Genomic DNA, 17,888 nt, shown 5'->3' with positions numbered 1-17,888 from the left:
GGTTCCAAGCTTCAAGTAACCAAGAGTATATATGGTTATTTCTTGGAAGACACCAGGTTTAAGTGACAAGGGTGTTGAGGCCATCCAAGTGAACACTAGCACACTCTAGTACATGGGAAAGTTGAGGTCTAGGGAGGTGGTGATTTCCTTGGGCTCATGGAAGTCTCCTGCCATCACCCTTAGTCATCTGCTATATACATAAGTCAGTCAGTCTTCATGAGGTCACTGTTTAATTCAGGAGATCCAAAACTATTCTGTAGTTCCAAACTACAAATGTAGTTAACTTACTTGGGAGTTATTGAAGGTTAAATCTAAACTCACTCAAAATGAAGGAGCCATGCCCAGAGAGGAGCTGTTCAGGCCCGCTGGCAGGGTTTGTATGTGGGTGGCCAGGTCTGACCCCAGGCAGCCAGGATCTGGTCTGGTTTCTCCATCCAGCAAGCCCTGCCTCTGGCTTTGCTCAGCCCTGTGTTTCCTGCCAAGCGGAAATCCCTGGTCACTGACTTGGGGAGAGGTCAGGGAGGGAAGATTCTTTTCCCCTGATGTCACCCAGCTGTTTGTAACCCAAGCAGCAGCAGAACAAGCACACTTGATGTCATGGTTGAAGAATTCAGTCCTGTCCTGGGGCACAAAACAGAGGCAAAGAAGCATGACCGATGCAAAGGGTTCCTAGACTGCAAATGTCATTTCTCTTTCTGACCCCCACTGGTTGTAGTAAGGTCTGCAGAGACAGTATCACCTAGCCGTCACGTGGTCCAGCCCTCTTGGGGGGAAAGGAGAAGGCCACAGCCTATTGGCAGAATAAAAAGCTCACATTCTCAGCCAGGAGACCCTCAGGTGATAAATCCCAGTCCGTCTGCTGAAAGTCTCATGCCCCTCACCCTACCCAGCCTCAGGGACTGAAGCAGCAAGACAGGATAGATGTTAAAGGATCTGGGCTCATGCTCCGTCAGGTGGACAGCTCCCATCCCTGGCTTGCCTTCACTGCCCCCATGCCTTTGGACCTGATGGACAAGCACACATCTAGCCAATGGTGTTCCTGGAGGACAGGTGCTGGTGTAAACTGACAAAATGGTAGCTGCTGATCTGTCCTCAAGGAGAGGAGACAGGTGGAAGTGGGAACTGAAGAAGGAGTTTTACTCTTCCCTGGTCTTTGGGCGCAATGCTGTCCCACTGTCCCTTTCCCTAAAAATTCTGAAGCCCTATCCCTGGTCCCTAACATCTTTGCTTCAGAAGTTAAAGACATTTCAAGTTATTTGCAAAGAGTCAATTGAGGACTTTGTAGAAATTGTTACTTTTCAAATTCTCATTTCCCAGGGCCAGCCTCCCTCTTGTCATTGGTCTCAGACTGTGGCTGTTCCCTAAGCCCAGCTCTACTGGAAGGGAATTCAAGAATATAGTCCCCACCCCACCCCGCCCAGCTTCCCAGACAATGTTCCCCAGCACCACCATGCTCCCCACAATTCCGCAGCCTGGCATGTGTTCTCAGGAGATGTGTGGGCCCCAGCACCCACCAGAGTGCCAATCTGGTCTTCCCCCAACCCCAGGAGAGAGGGGACCTCAGCCCCTTTTGGTGCTTCCCTGAAGGGAGATTCTGGGTTAGAAGCCAGAGCCTCAGGACCATCTCACCACCCTCACCCACCATACTGACCCTCACAGGCAGCTCCCACTCCCTCACCCCCACCTCAGCGCAGCAAAAACAACCAGAGACACCCCCCACCCCCAGGTTTCTTTCAGCTCATTTCTTTAATAAGGAGACGCAGCTCATTACAAAATAACAGTTTGACAAGAGATCAGACAAGAACAAGAGTCCACATAAGGGAGATGGAGAGCATTGCCAAGCAGAGGTGGGAATGGGAGGACCGGGGTCGAGGGCTGTACATGTGTCCTTCCTATGGAGACGAAGGCAGGGCTCCTGGTGGGCTGACCTGGGCGAAGCTAGGCTCTGCCAGGCCCTGATTTTGAAGTTTTCAACCCCAGGGTTTTCAGAAAGCAGCAAATCAAGTCCTTAGATGGGCAGGAGTCAGGGCAAAAGGGTCAGCATCTTTGAAGAGGCCCCCCTAAAGTCCTGATCGCTAAGGCAGGTAGGATGGAGGAACTCCTGGTGCCCCATGCACCCTGCTCCCATCACCTCACCAGACAGATGCTCTCTCAACTCTTGCCTCAATTTCTGTCTCTGCTGTGGGTGTGGAGAGTGGGAGGGCCCCAGAGAGAGCTGGAGGAAGCAAGACATGTCTTCACTGGTCCAAGCACCTGATTCCAGCCTGCTCTGAAATGGTACCCTCCACCTTCCCCACTCTTTCATGTCCCAGCACAAAGGTCCCTGGGACTTCTGTGTGCAACTTCTGTTGTGGTTTGTGCAGGGCAAGCCTGCCTCGCCACCTCTGGCCTCGTCGAATGCGCCCTGCCTGATTCCCCTCCTGTTCTCTCTCTCCTTCCTCATACTTGTCACAGTTGCCAGGCCTGAGGCATCCTGGGCTCTTCCCATGCAGTACTGCCCTCAGGTGCCCATGGGGCCAGGGGCGACAAGCAGGGGGGGCTACCTGTCCCTCTCAGTTCAACAGGATGACCTGGGGCCTTGGAAGCCCCTAGGCCCCTCTACTCGCCTCTGCTACTTGGTGCAACTGGCTGGGGCTTCTCTGGGGAGCAGGTGTGAAGGTCAGGGGACTTAGTCCACACCTGCTCTGCCTGAGCCTCTCTCACAGCTGGACCTGCCCACCCCACTCTCAGGGGAACCCTGGTAGCCCTGAAGTTGCCCCGCTATTGGGCTGCTGTCAGACTGCAGGAGGATGCACGAGGGAAGAGCGTCAGCCCCTGTATTCACCGGCCTCTCCCTGAGTCCCTCCTCCATCACCACCCACAGACCCTCACACTACAGAGGTGAGTAAGCAGGGATGGTTCTGTCATCCCTGGCTGAGCCGCTGACTGGCTGCTCCTGAAAATCCTGGTTGCCTCCACAGGGACCCCAGGAAAGGTATCCAGAACCAATGGAGTCCCACTGCTGCCTGCTCCTCGCCCAGCATAGAGATGGAGCTGAACTGTGAACCCAGGCCGAGGAAGCCAGCTCGGGCAGGGCCAGCATGGGCATCTCCTAAGACCCCACTGGAAGCCCTGGACACCGTCCATTCTCATGACACGGGACTGAGGGAGCAGGAGGGGGTGACAACAGGTGAGCCCTTCAGAAGTGTTCTGTGGGGAGCCAGTTGGAGGGACATGGGGGCTCCTGGGAGGAGCCAAGGGAGGCCAAATCTCCAGCAGGAGGCCCCCTTTATGGCTTTTCAGTGAATTCAAACAGTGGGAGGAAGGGGCACACCACACACATACACAGAACATGGAAGCTACTGGGATGCCAGATACCAGGCTGGACACTGCACCGGGCCCCGAGGGTTGGCTCTGCAGGCAGATGTGCAGCAAACAGGCCTTCAGGGCGACAGGGTCCTCCAGCATCTCCCAAGGCAGGGCTGGACTGGAGCAGGCACCGACTCCCGCCCACTGATGACTCCCATGGGGGGTTTCCCGATGGGAGGAGGCAGGGGTGGGGCTGGGGAACAAAGACTTTACACGACATAAAATCAAAGGAGCAGCCTCAACCAGTTCTGTAAAATGGGTTTGAGGTTGGGGATCAAGGGGACTCTCAGCATTGCCATGCGGCTATTTACAGAAAGTTATAGACATGCATCTTGATTAAACAAGATTCTGTTCATATGTTTCTAGGTAATTATCTTCTTTTATATATAATTAAATATACACGGATGGGGGCAGATGAGGCTCAAATGGCTTCAGAAGGTTCTCATTTCGTTGTCGCTTAAAAAATAAAGTAATTCATGTGTCTTCAAGTCACAGTGTCCCCTTCTCAATATTGCAGTTCAAAAAACTGGTTAAGTCAAATCCTTGGGGTTCCTGGCCCCTTGGGACCAAAGGGAGAGGGGGGAAAAGTCATAGGGTAGGGTTCCCAGACACAATGCAGGATGGCCAGTTACATTTGAATTTCAGATAAACAACAAATTATTTTTTAGTATAATATGTCCCAACTATTGCCTAGGACATATTTACACTTAAAAATTGTTGTTGAACTGAAATCCAAATGTAACTGGGCATCCTGTATTTTTATTTGCCAAATCTGGCAACCATAGCATGGGGCTCTGGGCCACAAGGATCTTGGGACTCCTACCTGCCTGCCACCACCCAGGGCTCTGAGAAAGGGCCCCAAACAGCTTTAGGTGGGAGGGGCAGAGGAAACGGAAGGGAAGGGGCAGAGCAGAGGATATGAGGGCAGTTCCTGGCTCAATCTCTTTCTACCTTTGAGTGGGAGGGGATGCCCTCAGGTACAGTTTTTCTCTCTATGAGGCTGGGTGAGACCCAGGACTCAGATGCCTTATGAATTAACCTAGGACATTAAGGGAACATGGAAGCTCTCACTCCCCAAGCCCAGGGAGGTTCCTCGACCTCTTTGCTATCACCCACCCTTACCCCCACCCCACTGCATGGAGGCAGGTTTATAAGAGAGCTGCTTTTACCCGCAGGAGGGCTGTAGTGACCTCTCTTCTCCCTCTCGTTGAAGCCTTGGGCTAGCAAAATCATCCCGCACTGATTCTGCAGAGACACAAGTTATGTATGCTTTCCTAGGAAGAAAAAAGATCAGGATCTGAGACTGTGGCCTAATCCCGGCTATCTCATCCTCTAGCTGAGGGACTCCAGGAAAAAGTCACTTCTCATTCATGCCGAGCACCTGCCTACTGTCTGAGATTGCCCCAGCATTCCTTACCCAGCCTTCCCCAAGCCTCAGCTTCCATTTCCAAAGTCCAAAAATCTGCCTGTAGCTCTGGCAGAGTTAGCATCCCTTCTGGAACAATTATGCAGGGAGGAAGAAGAAAATGAACTTTCAGACTTTACCCCAGTTTCTGGGTGGGATTAGGCTTGGGTTTTCATGGTCTCAGCTTCTCTAAAAATCACCTCTATACTACTTTCCTTTCTTTGGAACAGACTTTGAGATGAAAACTCAGCCCCAGAGGCGTCCAGAACCCCTTACTAGCCAGACACCCTAACTCTATCCTGCTTAGGGCCTACACCCCAGTACCCTGACATCCCCAGAAATAAACCTGCCCAGCAGTGAGTGTTTGGCATGATGCCCTGTGGTTTGAGCTACGTCAGCCCTCAGGTATGGAAAACACACAAGCAGAAGCACTTTCCCACCAAGCCCATGGACCAAGACAGATGCCATCCGCTAGATGGCACATCAGGACCAGCTGGGACCTGGGGAAGGCACTGCTCCCCACACCCACACTGACCCCACACTGGTGCCAACATTCAAAATCACTCAGCAACCTGTCCCTACCCCTCAAGGCTCCTCACTAGCAGTGGGCTCAGAGTAATAAAAATCCAGCCCTGGTCACCAGGCACATGGACACCCAGACCACCAGAGGTTCCTACCATTGCCTTTCCTCCCTGTCAAGGGAGTGCAAATCTTGGGCTTTGGAAGGGCTGAATGAAGTTCATGAATGGAAAAGAATCCAGGTGGTAGAAGGTGAATTGGGAAAGTGCAAAGGAGTAAAGGTAGAGGGAATATTGACAAGGGGGTCTCCATGAATGAGTCTGTGGGATATGGGTGAGGAGAATGAGTCTGGGGAGAGACCCTGAGAAAGCACCAAAATCCCATAACTCTGGGGATGGGAGAAGAGTCCAGTGACTTCTGATGTCCATACCAGGAAATCCCACTCTGTGGCCACCCAGATTCTGAAAACACCCTATTGTCCTACAAGTCTCTACCATGACCACACCTTTGGTCCCAAGGACCGCAGTTCATAATCCTGATCAGAGTCTTACCTTCCTGTCATTAAGTACACACACACACACACACACACACACACACACACACCAGTAAAAATATAACTTCACATGTACCACTAATAAGACAAAGAAGGATCTCCGAGAGACAGGCAGGCTTCCCAGTCTGTTTCTGGTGGGGGTATTCCCTCATTTCTCTCACTCCTTCATCCAAAAAACAAAGCAAAACCAAAAGCCCCTTCCCCCTTTTTAAAATAAAATAAAAAGACACTCTGCAACTTCTTCACACTGGATCCTCAAAGCCTGATTCCCTCCAACACTGTCCATCTGTCTTGGGTGTCTACAGGAAGCTGAAGTGGCCCAGATGAGGCAGGATAGAGATGCTGCCATTTGTGCTGGGACAGAGAGATACTCAGGCTTCTGGAGAAGCCATGAGTTTTCTGTGGTGAGAAAATGGCAAGGGCCTGAGGGCTTCATGGATGGAAAAGAGAGGCCAAAGGAAGGCAGGCAAGGAATGCTGGCCTCTGGCCACAAGGGGACCTCACTCTGTTGTCCAGGCTGAAGGTTTGGAAGAAGACTCAGTGCAAACCTAACATATATATGGCTTTTATATCAGTGCTGGGGACACAAGGTGAACAGGGAATGGGATACAACTGAGCATGGGTAGAAACCCTAGAAGGTCTCCTCTGCTACTCATTTGGAATGGATACCCTTTGTTTCTTAGCATTCATAGAGAGAAGCCCCCTAATGGTAGGACGGGTCCTCCCCATAAGTCTCCCTGGGCCACTCCAGCTACCTATCAGCTCTCCAGCATGGAGGGCAGAGGGCCAAGGGAGCAAGGAGTGGGAGTCTGGGGGGAATTCCAGTGCTCCCCTATATCTCCTCCCAGGAGATCTCAGCCATCTGTCCCCCATCCTCTTCTTACCACCCCCTTCTTACCTGGACCTCAGGAGAACTAAGAACATTTAAACTTTCCTTTTAAAGTTCTCTGGCTCTGCACAGATAACGTGTCTTCAGACAGTGTTGTTCCACTTAAAAGAGAAACAGAAGCAAAAGCACAATGGGGAATAAATGCAAATGAACTTGGCTGCTTATATTCTGGAAAGGGAGAAAGCATCTGTGTTTCCCACTGGATGGGGTGAAGATCCAGGAGTTTAATTTTGGTCTTTCTGGTAATGGGACTTCTGTTTCTTCATAGTTTGATATTTATTGTCAATAAGAGTGAGATTTTGGGACTGAGAGTCCCTGTTAGAGTCTGACCCAACTAGTGAATAGCTCATATCCATGAATGTCCCAGGAACCACACTTCTGGGGAAACCATGACTGGCAGGAGGAAGTCTTTGATGGCATCATTTGGTCCTAGTTGTGAACACATCCAGTATTCGCATCTTGCTGCCTCCCAAATAGCCACCAACAGGAGTATGAAAGCCCCGGTATCTGAACAGGATCCTGAGACTTTGCCATAGATGAGAGAAGATCTCCCACTTAGTGGACTTCTTCATGTCAGTGTCCTCAAAGAGCCTTCTTTTCCCACACAACTTTACTGTCCATAGCTCATTCCAGGAATGAAGAGAGATGCTCAAAGACACACATAACACACACACACACACACACGCACCAGGAATGAAGAGAGATGCTCAAAGACACACATAACACACATAACACACACACACACACACACACACACACACACGATCATTGGCCACTGTGATGCCTTCCCTGTTAGGAAGCAGGATGTGCTGCCATTTTGTTGGTCCAGAAGGCTCAAAAAACAGGAAGTGCTGCAAGTTTGTGCCAGTAGAGGGCCTCGCTTGGGGTGAGGCAGATGTGAAGCTTTGAAAGAGTCGAGGGAACTGTGACAGGGCATGCAGCAAGGGCAGCTCCTGGGACAATGAACAGAGCCAGGCTTCTCTTTCACCTCTTAGGGGACTCTCCTCACACGGCCATCAAAGGGAAGTTGGTCTTTAAAAAGAGAAAAACAAGGAAAAACAAGGACACAACCACCCAACAAGTGAAAGAAAAAAGAAAACCTCTAAGGTTGCATAACTGAGGTATTGATAGCTCTGGATCTTGTCAGTGTCCGTGAAAGGTGTGGGGTCCCAGCCGCTGCTGTCTACTTGTTCTTGCCCAGGAGTGCATCCACCTCCTCCTCAGGCTTGAGCGAGTGCCACTGGGCGATGGGCCTCCGGGGGTTGGCCAGCATGTCGGACCAGTGCCGCAGCTCTGTGCCCGTGGCATTGCTGCCCACAAAGATCTTGCCTATGGCTTCGTTCTTGCCCAGCTTGTCGTAGTCCAGCACGGTGACCACTACCTGGACTTTCTGCAAGGAAAACAAAGGAGGGAGGGAGTTGGCAGACAGACGTGGGATCCCATGACCAAATTTATCCTCCATCAACCTCTACTCCAAATGATTGGGAAGGAAAGGCCTCCTGGGGCTCCTTGGTTTCATCTCTGCTCCAGTGAAGACTGAATTGACATGGAGGCAGAGGCCATGCCTTTGGCATCCTTTGTTTCTACCACTGGGCATTTGTTGAGGATGTACTATGTTCTAGACCCTGTTAAGCACTTGTAGGGGGAGAAGAGGGAAGGAAAAATGAAAAGATTATTTCACCTCCTCAATGAGATCAGCAGACATGTAACTGAAAACTTACAACGTGAAGTGATAAAGGTTATGCTAAAGAGATGGGCACAAGGTACTGTGGAAACTTAGAGGAGGTGACAGTCCTGCTGGGGCCAATCAGAAAAGCTTCACAGAAGAGGTGACTGGGACATGAAGTCTGAGAATTTCTCTAGGAGGAGAAAAGAAGGAAGAGGATTCCAGGAAAACAGATTTGCTCGGGTAGAGGCATAGAGACCTGAGAGTGCATTTGGCATCTGAGAAACATTAGACGTTTCTGTCATTGAGGTATAGGGTGAGAAGCAGTGAGGCAGGAAATGAGGCTGGTAGAGTAGGTTGGGGTCAGCCAAGGAGTTTGCATTTTGTCTTTCAGGCAAGCAGTAGGGGACTCCTGACGACTTTAAGAAAAGGAGTGTCGCGGACATTTGAGAGAGAGAGCACTGGCATTGAGGTAGAAGATTTACTGGAGGAGGATTGGGCCTAATGGCAGGGAAGAGACCCATTGGACGATGCTGGAGGGTCTGGGAGGATGGATCCCAAATACCTGAACCAAGGCAGGGACAGTGGGGATGGGAAGTCAAAACCAGGTTGGAGAGGTATTTAGGGAGAGAATCAAGAGGACTTGATGATCAGCTGTATTTGCTGAATACTCAATGCCTTTTTCCCCTGTGACTCCAGCCAACTCAGATTCGTCCTTCAGGACCAAGCTCTCTCTGGGAAGCCTCACTACAGTCCTCCGCTTCATGGACATTGAAGCTGTCATCTCACTGTGCTTTACTAGACTGTTTAGTGGTGCCCTTCCGCTGTGAGGTCCTTGAGAGCAAGGACTGTGTTGATTACACACTTATTTCCTCATCCCCTAGCAAGTGCCTAGCACTTAGGAAATGCTCAGTAAAGTATGTTGGATAAATGAGAAAGGAAAAAGGAAATAGTCAGTCTAAGGTGATGCCCAGGTTTCTGACTTGGGCCACTGGGTAGATAATGGACTGTGGGGTCATTCATTGAAAACAGAATTCAGATGAAACAGGCTTGACTGGGAAGAGGTAGGGAGAAGAACATTACATTGGTTTTAGGCATGTTGAATTTGAGATGACTGGGTCAGGATGCTCTAGATCTAAAATTCTCTGTAATGAGGACTTCTCTTGGATTAACATTATCACTGAGCTGCCCAATGTTCCCTTGAAGTATTCCATCAATAACATCATACACATCTCCATAGATGACAGTACCAACTCTGAAGATTCTCTTGCACCCTTGCCCCCAGCCCTCCTGGGGGGAGGAGAGGGGGTGGGATCAGCTCACTACAAAGAAGGAAAGACCAAGACTCCATGATAACCCACCACTCTGCAAGCCCCCAGCTGCACGTGACTTCCCGCCCAAATGGGTGGGTGGGTCTCTTGTCCTACCACGTCCAGATCCCACTCATACCCGGAAATGGTGAAAACCAGACCTCACCTCCAACATTTACAGAACTTGCTGGTGAGAAGGAAGGAAAAGTAGAGAAGGCTGGAAGGGTGGAGGGAAAGAAGAGAGGAAGCAGATCAGAGGAGTAGATGGGAAAGACCTAGAGAGCAGTGGAAGTGGGGCAGGGATGGCCAAGACAGGATGTGGCTGGAGAGGGTGGAGGTGGCGGCGACCACTCCCACCCTCTCAGCCAGCTCCCAACCCCTCTGGCACCTTTGCTACACCCCTATACATCTGTGTGCATGACCATGGTCCTTCAAGTCCTAAATGAATGATTTGCAGAATTTTTTGAATTAGTTCATGTTCATCTCCTCAGAAAAGGGGGATCCCTGAAGCACCTGGGAAGGAGGCCCCACCCAGGCACCATAAGACCTCGAGCCTTCCCCCACCAAGAAAGGCTGTTCCATGGTCTCTAGGTGAGTTCCCTCTCTTCAACCTCCCCATACATGTTTGCCTCCCCAAACCCTGCTCCATGCCTAGGACCCCAGGGCTTCAGCACCTGAATCTGCTCGAAGGGGATCTCAAAGCTGAAAGACTCGTTGAAGTATGGGTTCAGGGTCTTCTTCTTCACGGTTGTCTTCTTCTTCTTGAGCCGCTTGCCATTCTGCATCAGGTGGATCTTCACATAGGGGTCTGCGGAGGGAGAATCCCAACCCCAGAGAGGTTCCCCTTAGCCCCCAGCCTTCCTGCTGAATGTACCAAGGCCTGCCCAGAGCATCGGTCAAGATGGGGTCTTCACTCCGCTGAGACCAGGCCCTCAGAAAGCCCCAAGTCATGCCATCCATTTCAAAGGTGGCAGAAGGCTTCACCTCCAAGACCAACTCTGACCAGTTGGTTGTGGCTTCCTGAAGCATTGGGTGGGGGGCATTTCTGAGTCTAAGTAAGGCCTTGTGAGAAAGAGTCTGGGGATTCATCTGTGATCCTGTACTGGAGAGTGGGTGGGGAGTGCTGAAGTCAGGACACACATCTGCTGGGTCATGATCCCAATCCGATCCTCCTAATCTTGCAGACGAGAAACTGAGGCCAAAGAACGGAAATGACCTGCCCAAGGTCACACAGCAGGTCAGTGACAGAGCCGGGCTGGCATTGAAACGTGCTGGTTGGAGCCCATGCCCAGGGCTGATTCTCTGGGAAGGCAGCTGAGGCAGCAGGCTTCATCCCCCAGAGCCCTGTGCCATGGGCCAGCCCCATTCACTGCCAGGTAAATGTGATATTCAGAGCATCTTCCACCCCCTTCCCTCACCCTCCCCTTTCCAGGGCAGAACCAGCAGAGCCTACAGCCTCTTCTGGAAACATGTCCCAATTGTGGTGTCACACTTTGGGCGAAGCTCTACTCATTTCCCTGGGAGAAATAAAATCCTGTCACAAACTTATCTGGGGATGAAATTTCTCTGATCCTTTTCTCTGTAGCCCACAGTGCATGGCCAGAGAGCACTGGGAAGGCAGCTCTGATGGGGACAAGGGGCCCTTGGAGAAAAGGAGGGGCTAGGAAGCCAAGGCTCCCCCGCTCCTCTAGGAGACATCTCAGTCCCAGGGCAGCAAAGTGTTCCTCTTCACTGGAGTGTGCAAACTCTGGGACTCGGTGCTGACTGGCTCGCTGGTGCCACCCAATGGCAGCCAGAAGCTCTCCACGTACCTGAAAGGCCGCCCACGTCCATCTTCTTGAGGTTCTTAGCCTCCAGGATGCAGACAGTGAGCTTCCCGGCCGTGGGCACATAGCGCAGGGAGGTGCAGATGTCGCCCAGCTTCTCTGGCTGTCCAGGGGAAGAGCAGGACTTGAGTCATCTCAGCCATCCTAGTGCCTCTCTGATGGCTGACCTCTTTCTTGCCAAAATTAGCAAGGCAGTGATGTGTCCCTGCCTCCCTCATCACCAGTCCCCATATATGTGATGGCTGAGAAGGTCTTCCAGCATCTGACCTTGGGGCCCCCTGATGCAGTCCAACAAAGTCCCTGAAAGTGACAGGTTGGGACCTCAGGAGCCGTGGGCTGAGGATGCTGACAGATGAGGGGGGTAGAGGACAGCTGCGGTGGCAGGACTGAGGGAGGGATCCCTGGGTGGATCTGGGAGGTTGGGAGTATGTTTGGGCTCCCACCCCAGGCCCTGGTAAGGTGGGAAGGGGTGCGAGAAGCAGGTGGGTTAGCCACGTGTCCACCACCAAGGGCCCTGGGGGACTGAATGTCTCAGAAGCCTTCTTTCCCTGAACAGTCCCACCCACCAAGATCTCTCCTTGTGGACCATTCCACTTGTAGTATGATTTGTGGTTTTCGGAGCAATTTGCATCCCTTTTGTTACTATCACTGCAACTCTTTCATGTAAACAAGACAAGAATTTTTTGTAACCAATGAGAAATTGAGGTTCCCAGAGGCCATGGTTTGCTCAAAGTCACACAACAATTTAGCACTGTAGGCAGAGTGAGGACCCAGGGTTCCTAATTCCTAAGGCCAACACCACACTGCAGAGTCAAAGCTGCTCAAAGTCAAAGCCACCCAGGGCAAGACTGACCACATCACACAGGTCCTGGTTCAGGTGTGCTGGCCTTCTTCCCAGACACAGGGGAAAAAAGGATGTCTTAAGCTTCTCTACTCAGCCCTCCATCACTGCCTAGAGTGTGCCGGGTAGCAGGGCCCTGGCCAAGACAAATGATTGATGCCCAGAAGGAGGAATGGCTAAAATGGAGTTTTAGGTACACAGCAATTGCTCAGCAAATATTTAGTGAGTGAATGGATGCTGTAGCAGTTCTGGGAGGACAAGTCCCTCTGCTGAGTATCCTTTAGAACAAACATGAGCTTTTCTTGTGGGTGAACTGAGGCACAGAGGCATGAATCACTGGCCTTAGGTAATAGCAGAAGCTTAGGAGTAACAATAATAATGGTGTTTTTATTTATTTGAGTACCTACCAAATACCAGTCGCTGCACTAAGCGCTTTATGCAGGTAATGAATCCTCATCTGTAAAAAAGACTAAAGGAGGGAACCCGAGTCCAAAGAGTGTAAGCAACTTGCCAAGGGTCACACAGCCAGGCAGTGTGGAGCTGGGATCCTAACACAGGTCGTCTGCCTCCAAAGCCCACCCTGTTTCCATCATGCCAAGAGGTGGAAGCCCACCTGTACATTCGTCTTTCCGCCCAAACTGGCCTCATCTCTGCTCTTACCTCCTCCTTTTCCCCGCCTTGCAGGTCCCTCCACTCCTCAATGGGCTGGCCGAGGTCCACTGTGTTCATAGGCACCTTTACCTCTCCAATGATGTCATGTTTGGAGAAGCGGTCAAAGTCATAGATGGCCATCACCAGAGTTTTGCCCCCAAGCTCCTGGTATGGCACCTGCAGGGCGCAAGCAGAATCAGAGGGGGCCAGAGCGACTCATGCACCTCCAGGGGTGCTATGGGCAGGGGCCTACATTCCAGCCCACAGGGTCCCGGTTAGTGTGTGGAGACAGAGAAAGACCAAGGCTTTTGGGGAGCAGAGTGTGAAGGTGGGGTGGGAGGGATCCCGATCCTCCAAAGAGGCTGGGGGAGCCCTGCAGTCCAGGCTGCCATTGTTCCAAGCTGAGCCATGGCTAAGGACCAAGGAAAGGTCTGTAGAACTCAGCAGAGAATTGGGATCAGGGAGGGAGCTGGAGTCACCCTTCCAGCCCTCAGCACCTTGAAGGTGAAGGTTTCATTGAAGGCGGGGTTCAGTGTCTTCCGATGGACTTTGGTCTCATATTTCTTCTTCTTGTCAGGAAGGAGGAAGACCTTGACATAAGGGTCTGAGGTGCCTCCCATGTCCAGGGCAGGCAGTTCAGCAGCCTGCAGAACGCCCACAGTAAGCTGTGGAGAGAAATGGGGAGAAGGGGCCTGAGTCTCAGGACTGCTCCAATACCACAACTGGCCCCAGACCCAGCACCCACCAATTCCTTCCCAGAGGAGGCAGTTGGGGCAGGGAAATGGGGGGAGGCTGGTGCTAGAGAGGAAGATTGGTCTCCATTTCCATCCCAAGGAATTTGGAATGGCATTTAGGGAACCTGAGAAAGGGAAATTGCCTTGCCCAAGGTTGGTGGGGAGGTTAATAGCATAATCAACTTGGAACCTTCCCCAAAGCAGGCTGGTGGCCAAGCCAGCATCAATGTCCAGAGCTATAGGCCCTGCAGTTTCCAGCCTGCCTCATTCTATGGAAAGGAGTAGCACCCACACATCTCTGAGGGAGCTGTTTCTATCCCCCTTCCACCCAACTCCCAAGCCTCTCCCCATTCCCCACTCTGCCCCCACAGCCCTGCATACCTGATTAGCCTGAAAATCATAGTCCAGGGAAAACTGCAGTTTGCCCAGGTTCTCTGGCTCTTTCTCCTCCTCCCCTTCACCTTCCCCCTCAGTCAGGCCTGTCTCTGCGTCGTCGTCATCCTGTGGGAGCTGGGGGAGAGAGGGAACAAGTTAAAAGGGCAGGACAGAGCAGCCTGGTTTGGCACAGGGTGACGGGAAGCCAGCCCCTCTGTGGTAGACCCTGACTCAGAGCTGTGTGTGGTGGGGGTAAAAGAGGGAACGTGGCCCTGCCATGGGACCCTCCTTCACGGCCCATCAGAACCCCTAGGCGGCTCCTCTACCCCCAGCCCTGTGTTTGAGACATGGCTCTGGTTTGGGCACCACTCTCCTGCCTCTGAGGCACAGTGCGCTATGGGACCAGGCCTTGTGCCAAGTGCTCCATAGCTTCTGGGGGCTGGCGTGGGGGTAGGATTTACTTCCCTTGTAAGCCCTCTCCCAAACACTTTCCCCAGCTCAGGCCCCACGCATCCTGGGCAAGACATACCAGAAGTACGGTCCAGGCAGACAGGAGCAGAGTGAGCCCACAGAGGTGGAGAGAGAAAGAAGAAAGTGATGTAAGAGAAAATCCTGCAGCTCAAACCAGCCCCTGAAGTCACCACAGCCACTCATCAAGACCAGGAAGGGCTACACCCAAGTCATCCTGGAACCCCTCCCAACACAATCTCACACTCGCACACACTGCAGGTTCCTTTTGGGCCCACATACATACACATACCTGCATGTACACGGACATATACACACACACATGCACTCAAAGGCCATTTAGATCCCTGGCCTCTGAGATCAAGCCCTTCCCTCCATCCTCCATATGGATTCCTTGAGCAAGAGATTCCTCCGAGTCACCCCCAAACAAACATGGGGGAAATGGAAGCACGCAGAGCCCTCTGCGAACTTAAAAGAAGAAAAGGAGCTTTCTAGGCTGACCAACACCAAAAGACAGGGAAAATAAATTATGATATGATTAATGATGGATTCCACTTGGCTCTGTCTTGGTGCCTCAGGGCCACTCTTCTGCCTCATTTGATTCCCGCCCCATGCCCAGTTAGATGCCTCCCATGAGATATTGTCCTTCAGTCTCTGGCAGGAAAACACAGGGTTAACTGATGGTGTCTTGCTGGTGGGGGGGTGTCTCTTTCCGACATTTTGTCCCAGTAGCCTCATTGGGGAGTCAATATATTGTTCTCCTTCACTGTCTTTCCAGGGATGAGTTGATGCTAACACAGGAATAAGGCCCCCCCTCCCAGGGGCCTCCAGGTAGATGGTGTTATACCAGAGATGTAACTGAGAGACCCAAGTTTTAAGGAGGGGAGCAGGTTTGGCTGTGGAAGCCCAGGAGCCTTTGCGTCCCCTTTCAGCATCAGGAAAGCCTGGGCTGAGCCCCTTCCAGTCCCCCTCACAACCAATGTGCCCTACCTGACCCCCTTTCATGTCCTTCATGTTCATGGCATTCTTCATGCCTTTGCCCTTCTCCTTCTTGTTCTTCTTCTTCTTGCAGCAGCACTTCTTGCAGATGCAGAAGCAGCAGGTGAGAAGCAGGAGCCCAGCAACCACAGCAATGGCGATCAGTGCCCAGGGTGGTACTGCCCACACAGAGAAGATCCCGGGGTCAGCAGTGCCATGCCTTGCAGCCCCTGACCCCGTAGCTTTGGCAAAAATGGGAGAGGAATATGACTGCCCTCCCACAATGCCCACACCCCACATTTTAAAAGCCACACACCCATGAGTGATTTGTATGTAAGGTGCATATACTTTGCATGCCTTTTCATTCATGCCTTGCTTTTTTTTTTTTCTTTTTGTCCTACTGACCTTGTTGGTATAGCCTGCTAGCTGGGAGGCAGCAATCAGGTGTATGCATGGAAGAATATCAGTTTAGCTCTATTGAGTTTTACTAGTGTGATCTATGGAGGACTGGCTCACTCTGGAGAGGATGGGATGATGCTTATCAGTCCTTTGGCCTCTGCCCCTTGTGCCAAGTCTTGAGAGGGCTGATGCATAGCCGGATAGGCAGGCCAAGCTCCTTAAGATTGAGTCTAGACCTAGACCGCTGCTGGGCTTTGCAAAACCCAACTGGGGATGGGTCCTGGGCTGCTCTTTGTGGTTCTGAAACACCATCTCCCACCAGCGTGGCTGCTCCCCCTTAATCTGCATCTCTGGTGTCTCCTATACAGCCTCTGCCAGAAATTCAAAAGCAGAGAGGGCTTTTATTTTCTATCTTCCAAAATAAATTACAAAGTATTATTGGCAAACTTGAATAGTGACTTCTGTTTCATAATTTTTCATCGCCTTTTGGTTTCATCTTTAGACAGTTTTTTAAGTTATAAGAACTTTTCTTCCCCTGAGAAGTTGACGCACATAAACCCCCTTGTTTACCACATTAGTGGCAGACCCTACTTCCCCCTCCCTGATTCCTGCAGGGGCTCTCCAAAAACCCAGCCTGAAATCTAAGCATTAGGAAAGAGCCCAGCCAATCACATCCCAGTGGTATCCCCACCCTTCTTCACCTCTCCCAGACTCTAGCCTTGCCCCACCCTCTCAGCCACCAGGGACACTCACAGGGAATCTTGTTTATCTCATTGAATAACTTCTCCTTCAGTTTGGCAAACATGTCCTCCTGGCTTTCCCCAGCACCCCCACTCTCGGTGGAGTTGTCCACGGGTCCAATGGGCATCGTGGCGGTGGTGGTGGCAGGAGCCACAATAGGCTCCTGGTTCCTCTTGAAAATGTTCCTCATGGTGGCAGAGGGAACAGCTGGGGACGAGAGGGGAAGAGGGCAGGGTGAGCATCCCAGAGGTCGTCTTCCCCTGAGAAAGCCCTGCCCAAAGGACCAGGAGAAGCTCGTTATAGATCAAAGATATTTTGCACAATATTAACAACTATAGTAAACCAATAATAATAGACATCATCCACTTAGTACACAGTCAGCCTGGGCAGCATAGCAAGACCCTATCTTTAGAAATTTTTTTCTTTAGTTAGGCATAGTGGAGGCTGAAGTGACAGAGGATCACTTGAGTCCAGGAGTTTGAGGTCACATGAGCTATGGGTGATTAAGTAAGGTTCTGTCTCTTAAAAAAAATAGTAGTACATATATGTGTCAAGCACTGTGCAAAACACTTCCCATGCATTCATCTAATCCAAAAAATAACCTAATGGCTTTTATTGTTTCCATTTAACAGATGGGGAAACAGGTTCAGAGAGGTTAGATAGTTTTTCCAAGGTCACTTAGCTGTAAGTTCTGAAACTGAGGTTTGAACTGGTCTGCCCAACTCCAGAGCCTGTATAGCTAATCACTCTCCTATATCTCATTTAAATCTAACCTCACCACTCTAGGAAGGAGACAAGGTTTTACACTGAGGGCTCCTCTTTCAACCTCTCTCCTTGACTTCCAAGGATTTCTAGATATTACTCTGCCTAGAATCTCTGCCCAGCTCCATGACACTTGAACTCTCCTCATCCCTGACTCCAATTCCTCCTCCTGCCCTCTGAGACTCCTCAGCCCTCTGCGGTTTCTTCACGGGCTCCCTCAGTGCCCACTCAGGGTTTGTTCTGACCTCTCCTGTAGGAAGACGGCACCCACATCTCCATCTCTAGCCCTTCCTCCCCGGTCTACTCTGTAGCCCCTACTCCAGGTTCATCTCTAGCCCTGCCCCCACATGCAGCTGCAGATTAGCCTTCCTGCATCAAAGATGTGATGTTTATTAATAACATAACCCAGACTTACTGTAGAAA

The 17,888-nt window shown here is 51.3% G+C and overlaps 2 protein-coding genes across 9 annotated transcripts in view; one reads left to right on the top strand and one right to left on the bottom strand.

The window, feature by feature from the left end:
- Window positions 1-11,508, top strand: part of PPP1R12B (protein phosphatase 1 regulatory subunit 12B) — a 249,418-nt gene extending 237,910 nt beyond the window's left edge. For 3 of the 5 annotated variants that reach the window (XM_063647154.1, XM_054461972.2, XM_063647159.1), the window contains one exon: window positions 2,961-3,834. In XM_063647154.1, the coding sequence (XP_063503224.1) occupies window positions 2,961-3,285 (325 nt within the window). In that variant the 3' untranslated portion in view covers window positions 3,286-3,834. Of the gene's footprint in view, window positions 1-2,960; window positions 3,835-10,181; window positions 10,376-10,874 lie in introns of those variants that run through there. The other 2 variants (XR_010122745.1, XM_054461962.2) reach the window with 2 other exon arrangements.
- The window catches only part of SYT2 (synaptotagmin 2), a 119,293-nt gene continuing 103,753 nt past the window's right edge, over window positions 2,349-17,888 (bottom strand). For 2 of the 4 annotated variants that reach the window (XM_054462280.1, XM_054462269.1), the window contains exons 2-9: window positions 16,716-16,910; window positions 15,576-15,742; window positions 14,124-14,243; window positions 13,506-13,673; window positions 13,018-13,185; window positions 11,502-11,619; window positions 10,365-10,498; window positions 2,349-8,104 (exon numbers count right to left, since the gene is read on the bottom strand). In XM_054462280.1, the coding sequence (XP_054318255.1) occupies window positions 7,898-8,104; window positions 10,365-10,498; window positions 11,502-11,619; window positions 13,018-13,185; window positions 13,506-13,673; window positions 14,124-14,243; window positions 15,576-15,742; window positions 16,716-16,893 (1,260 nt within the window). In that variant the 5' untranslated portion in view covers window positions 16,894-16,910 and the 3' untranslated portion in view covers window positions 2,349-7,897. Of the gene's footprint in view, window positions 8,105-10,364; window positions 10,499-11,501; window positions 11,620-13,017; window positions 13,186-13,505; window positions 13,674-14,123; window positions 14,253-15,575; window positions 15,743-16,715; window positions 16,911-17,888 lie in introns of all 4 variants that reach the window. The other 2 variants (XM_063647201.1, XM_063647197.1) reach the window with 1 other exon arrangement.

Source organism: Pongo pygmaeus, chromosome 1 (assembly GCF_028885625.2).
Source record: "Pongo pygmaeus isolate AG05252 chromosome 1, NHGRI_mPonPyg2-v2.0_pri, whole genome shotgun sequence".
NCBI lineage: Eukaryota > Metazoa > Chordata > Mammalia > Primates > Hominidae > Pongo > Pongo pygmaeus.
Note: the sequence above shows the minus strand (reverse complement) of the source record. Positions and strands in the feature narration are given on the sequence as shown.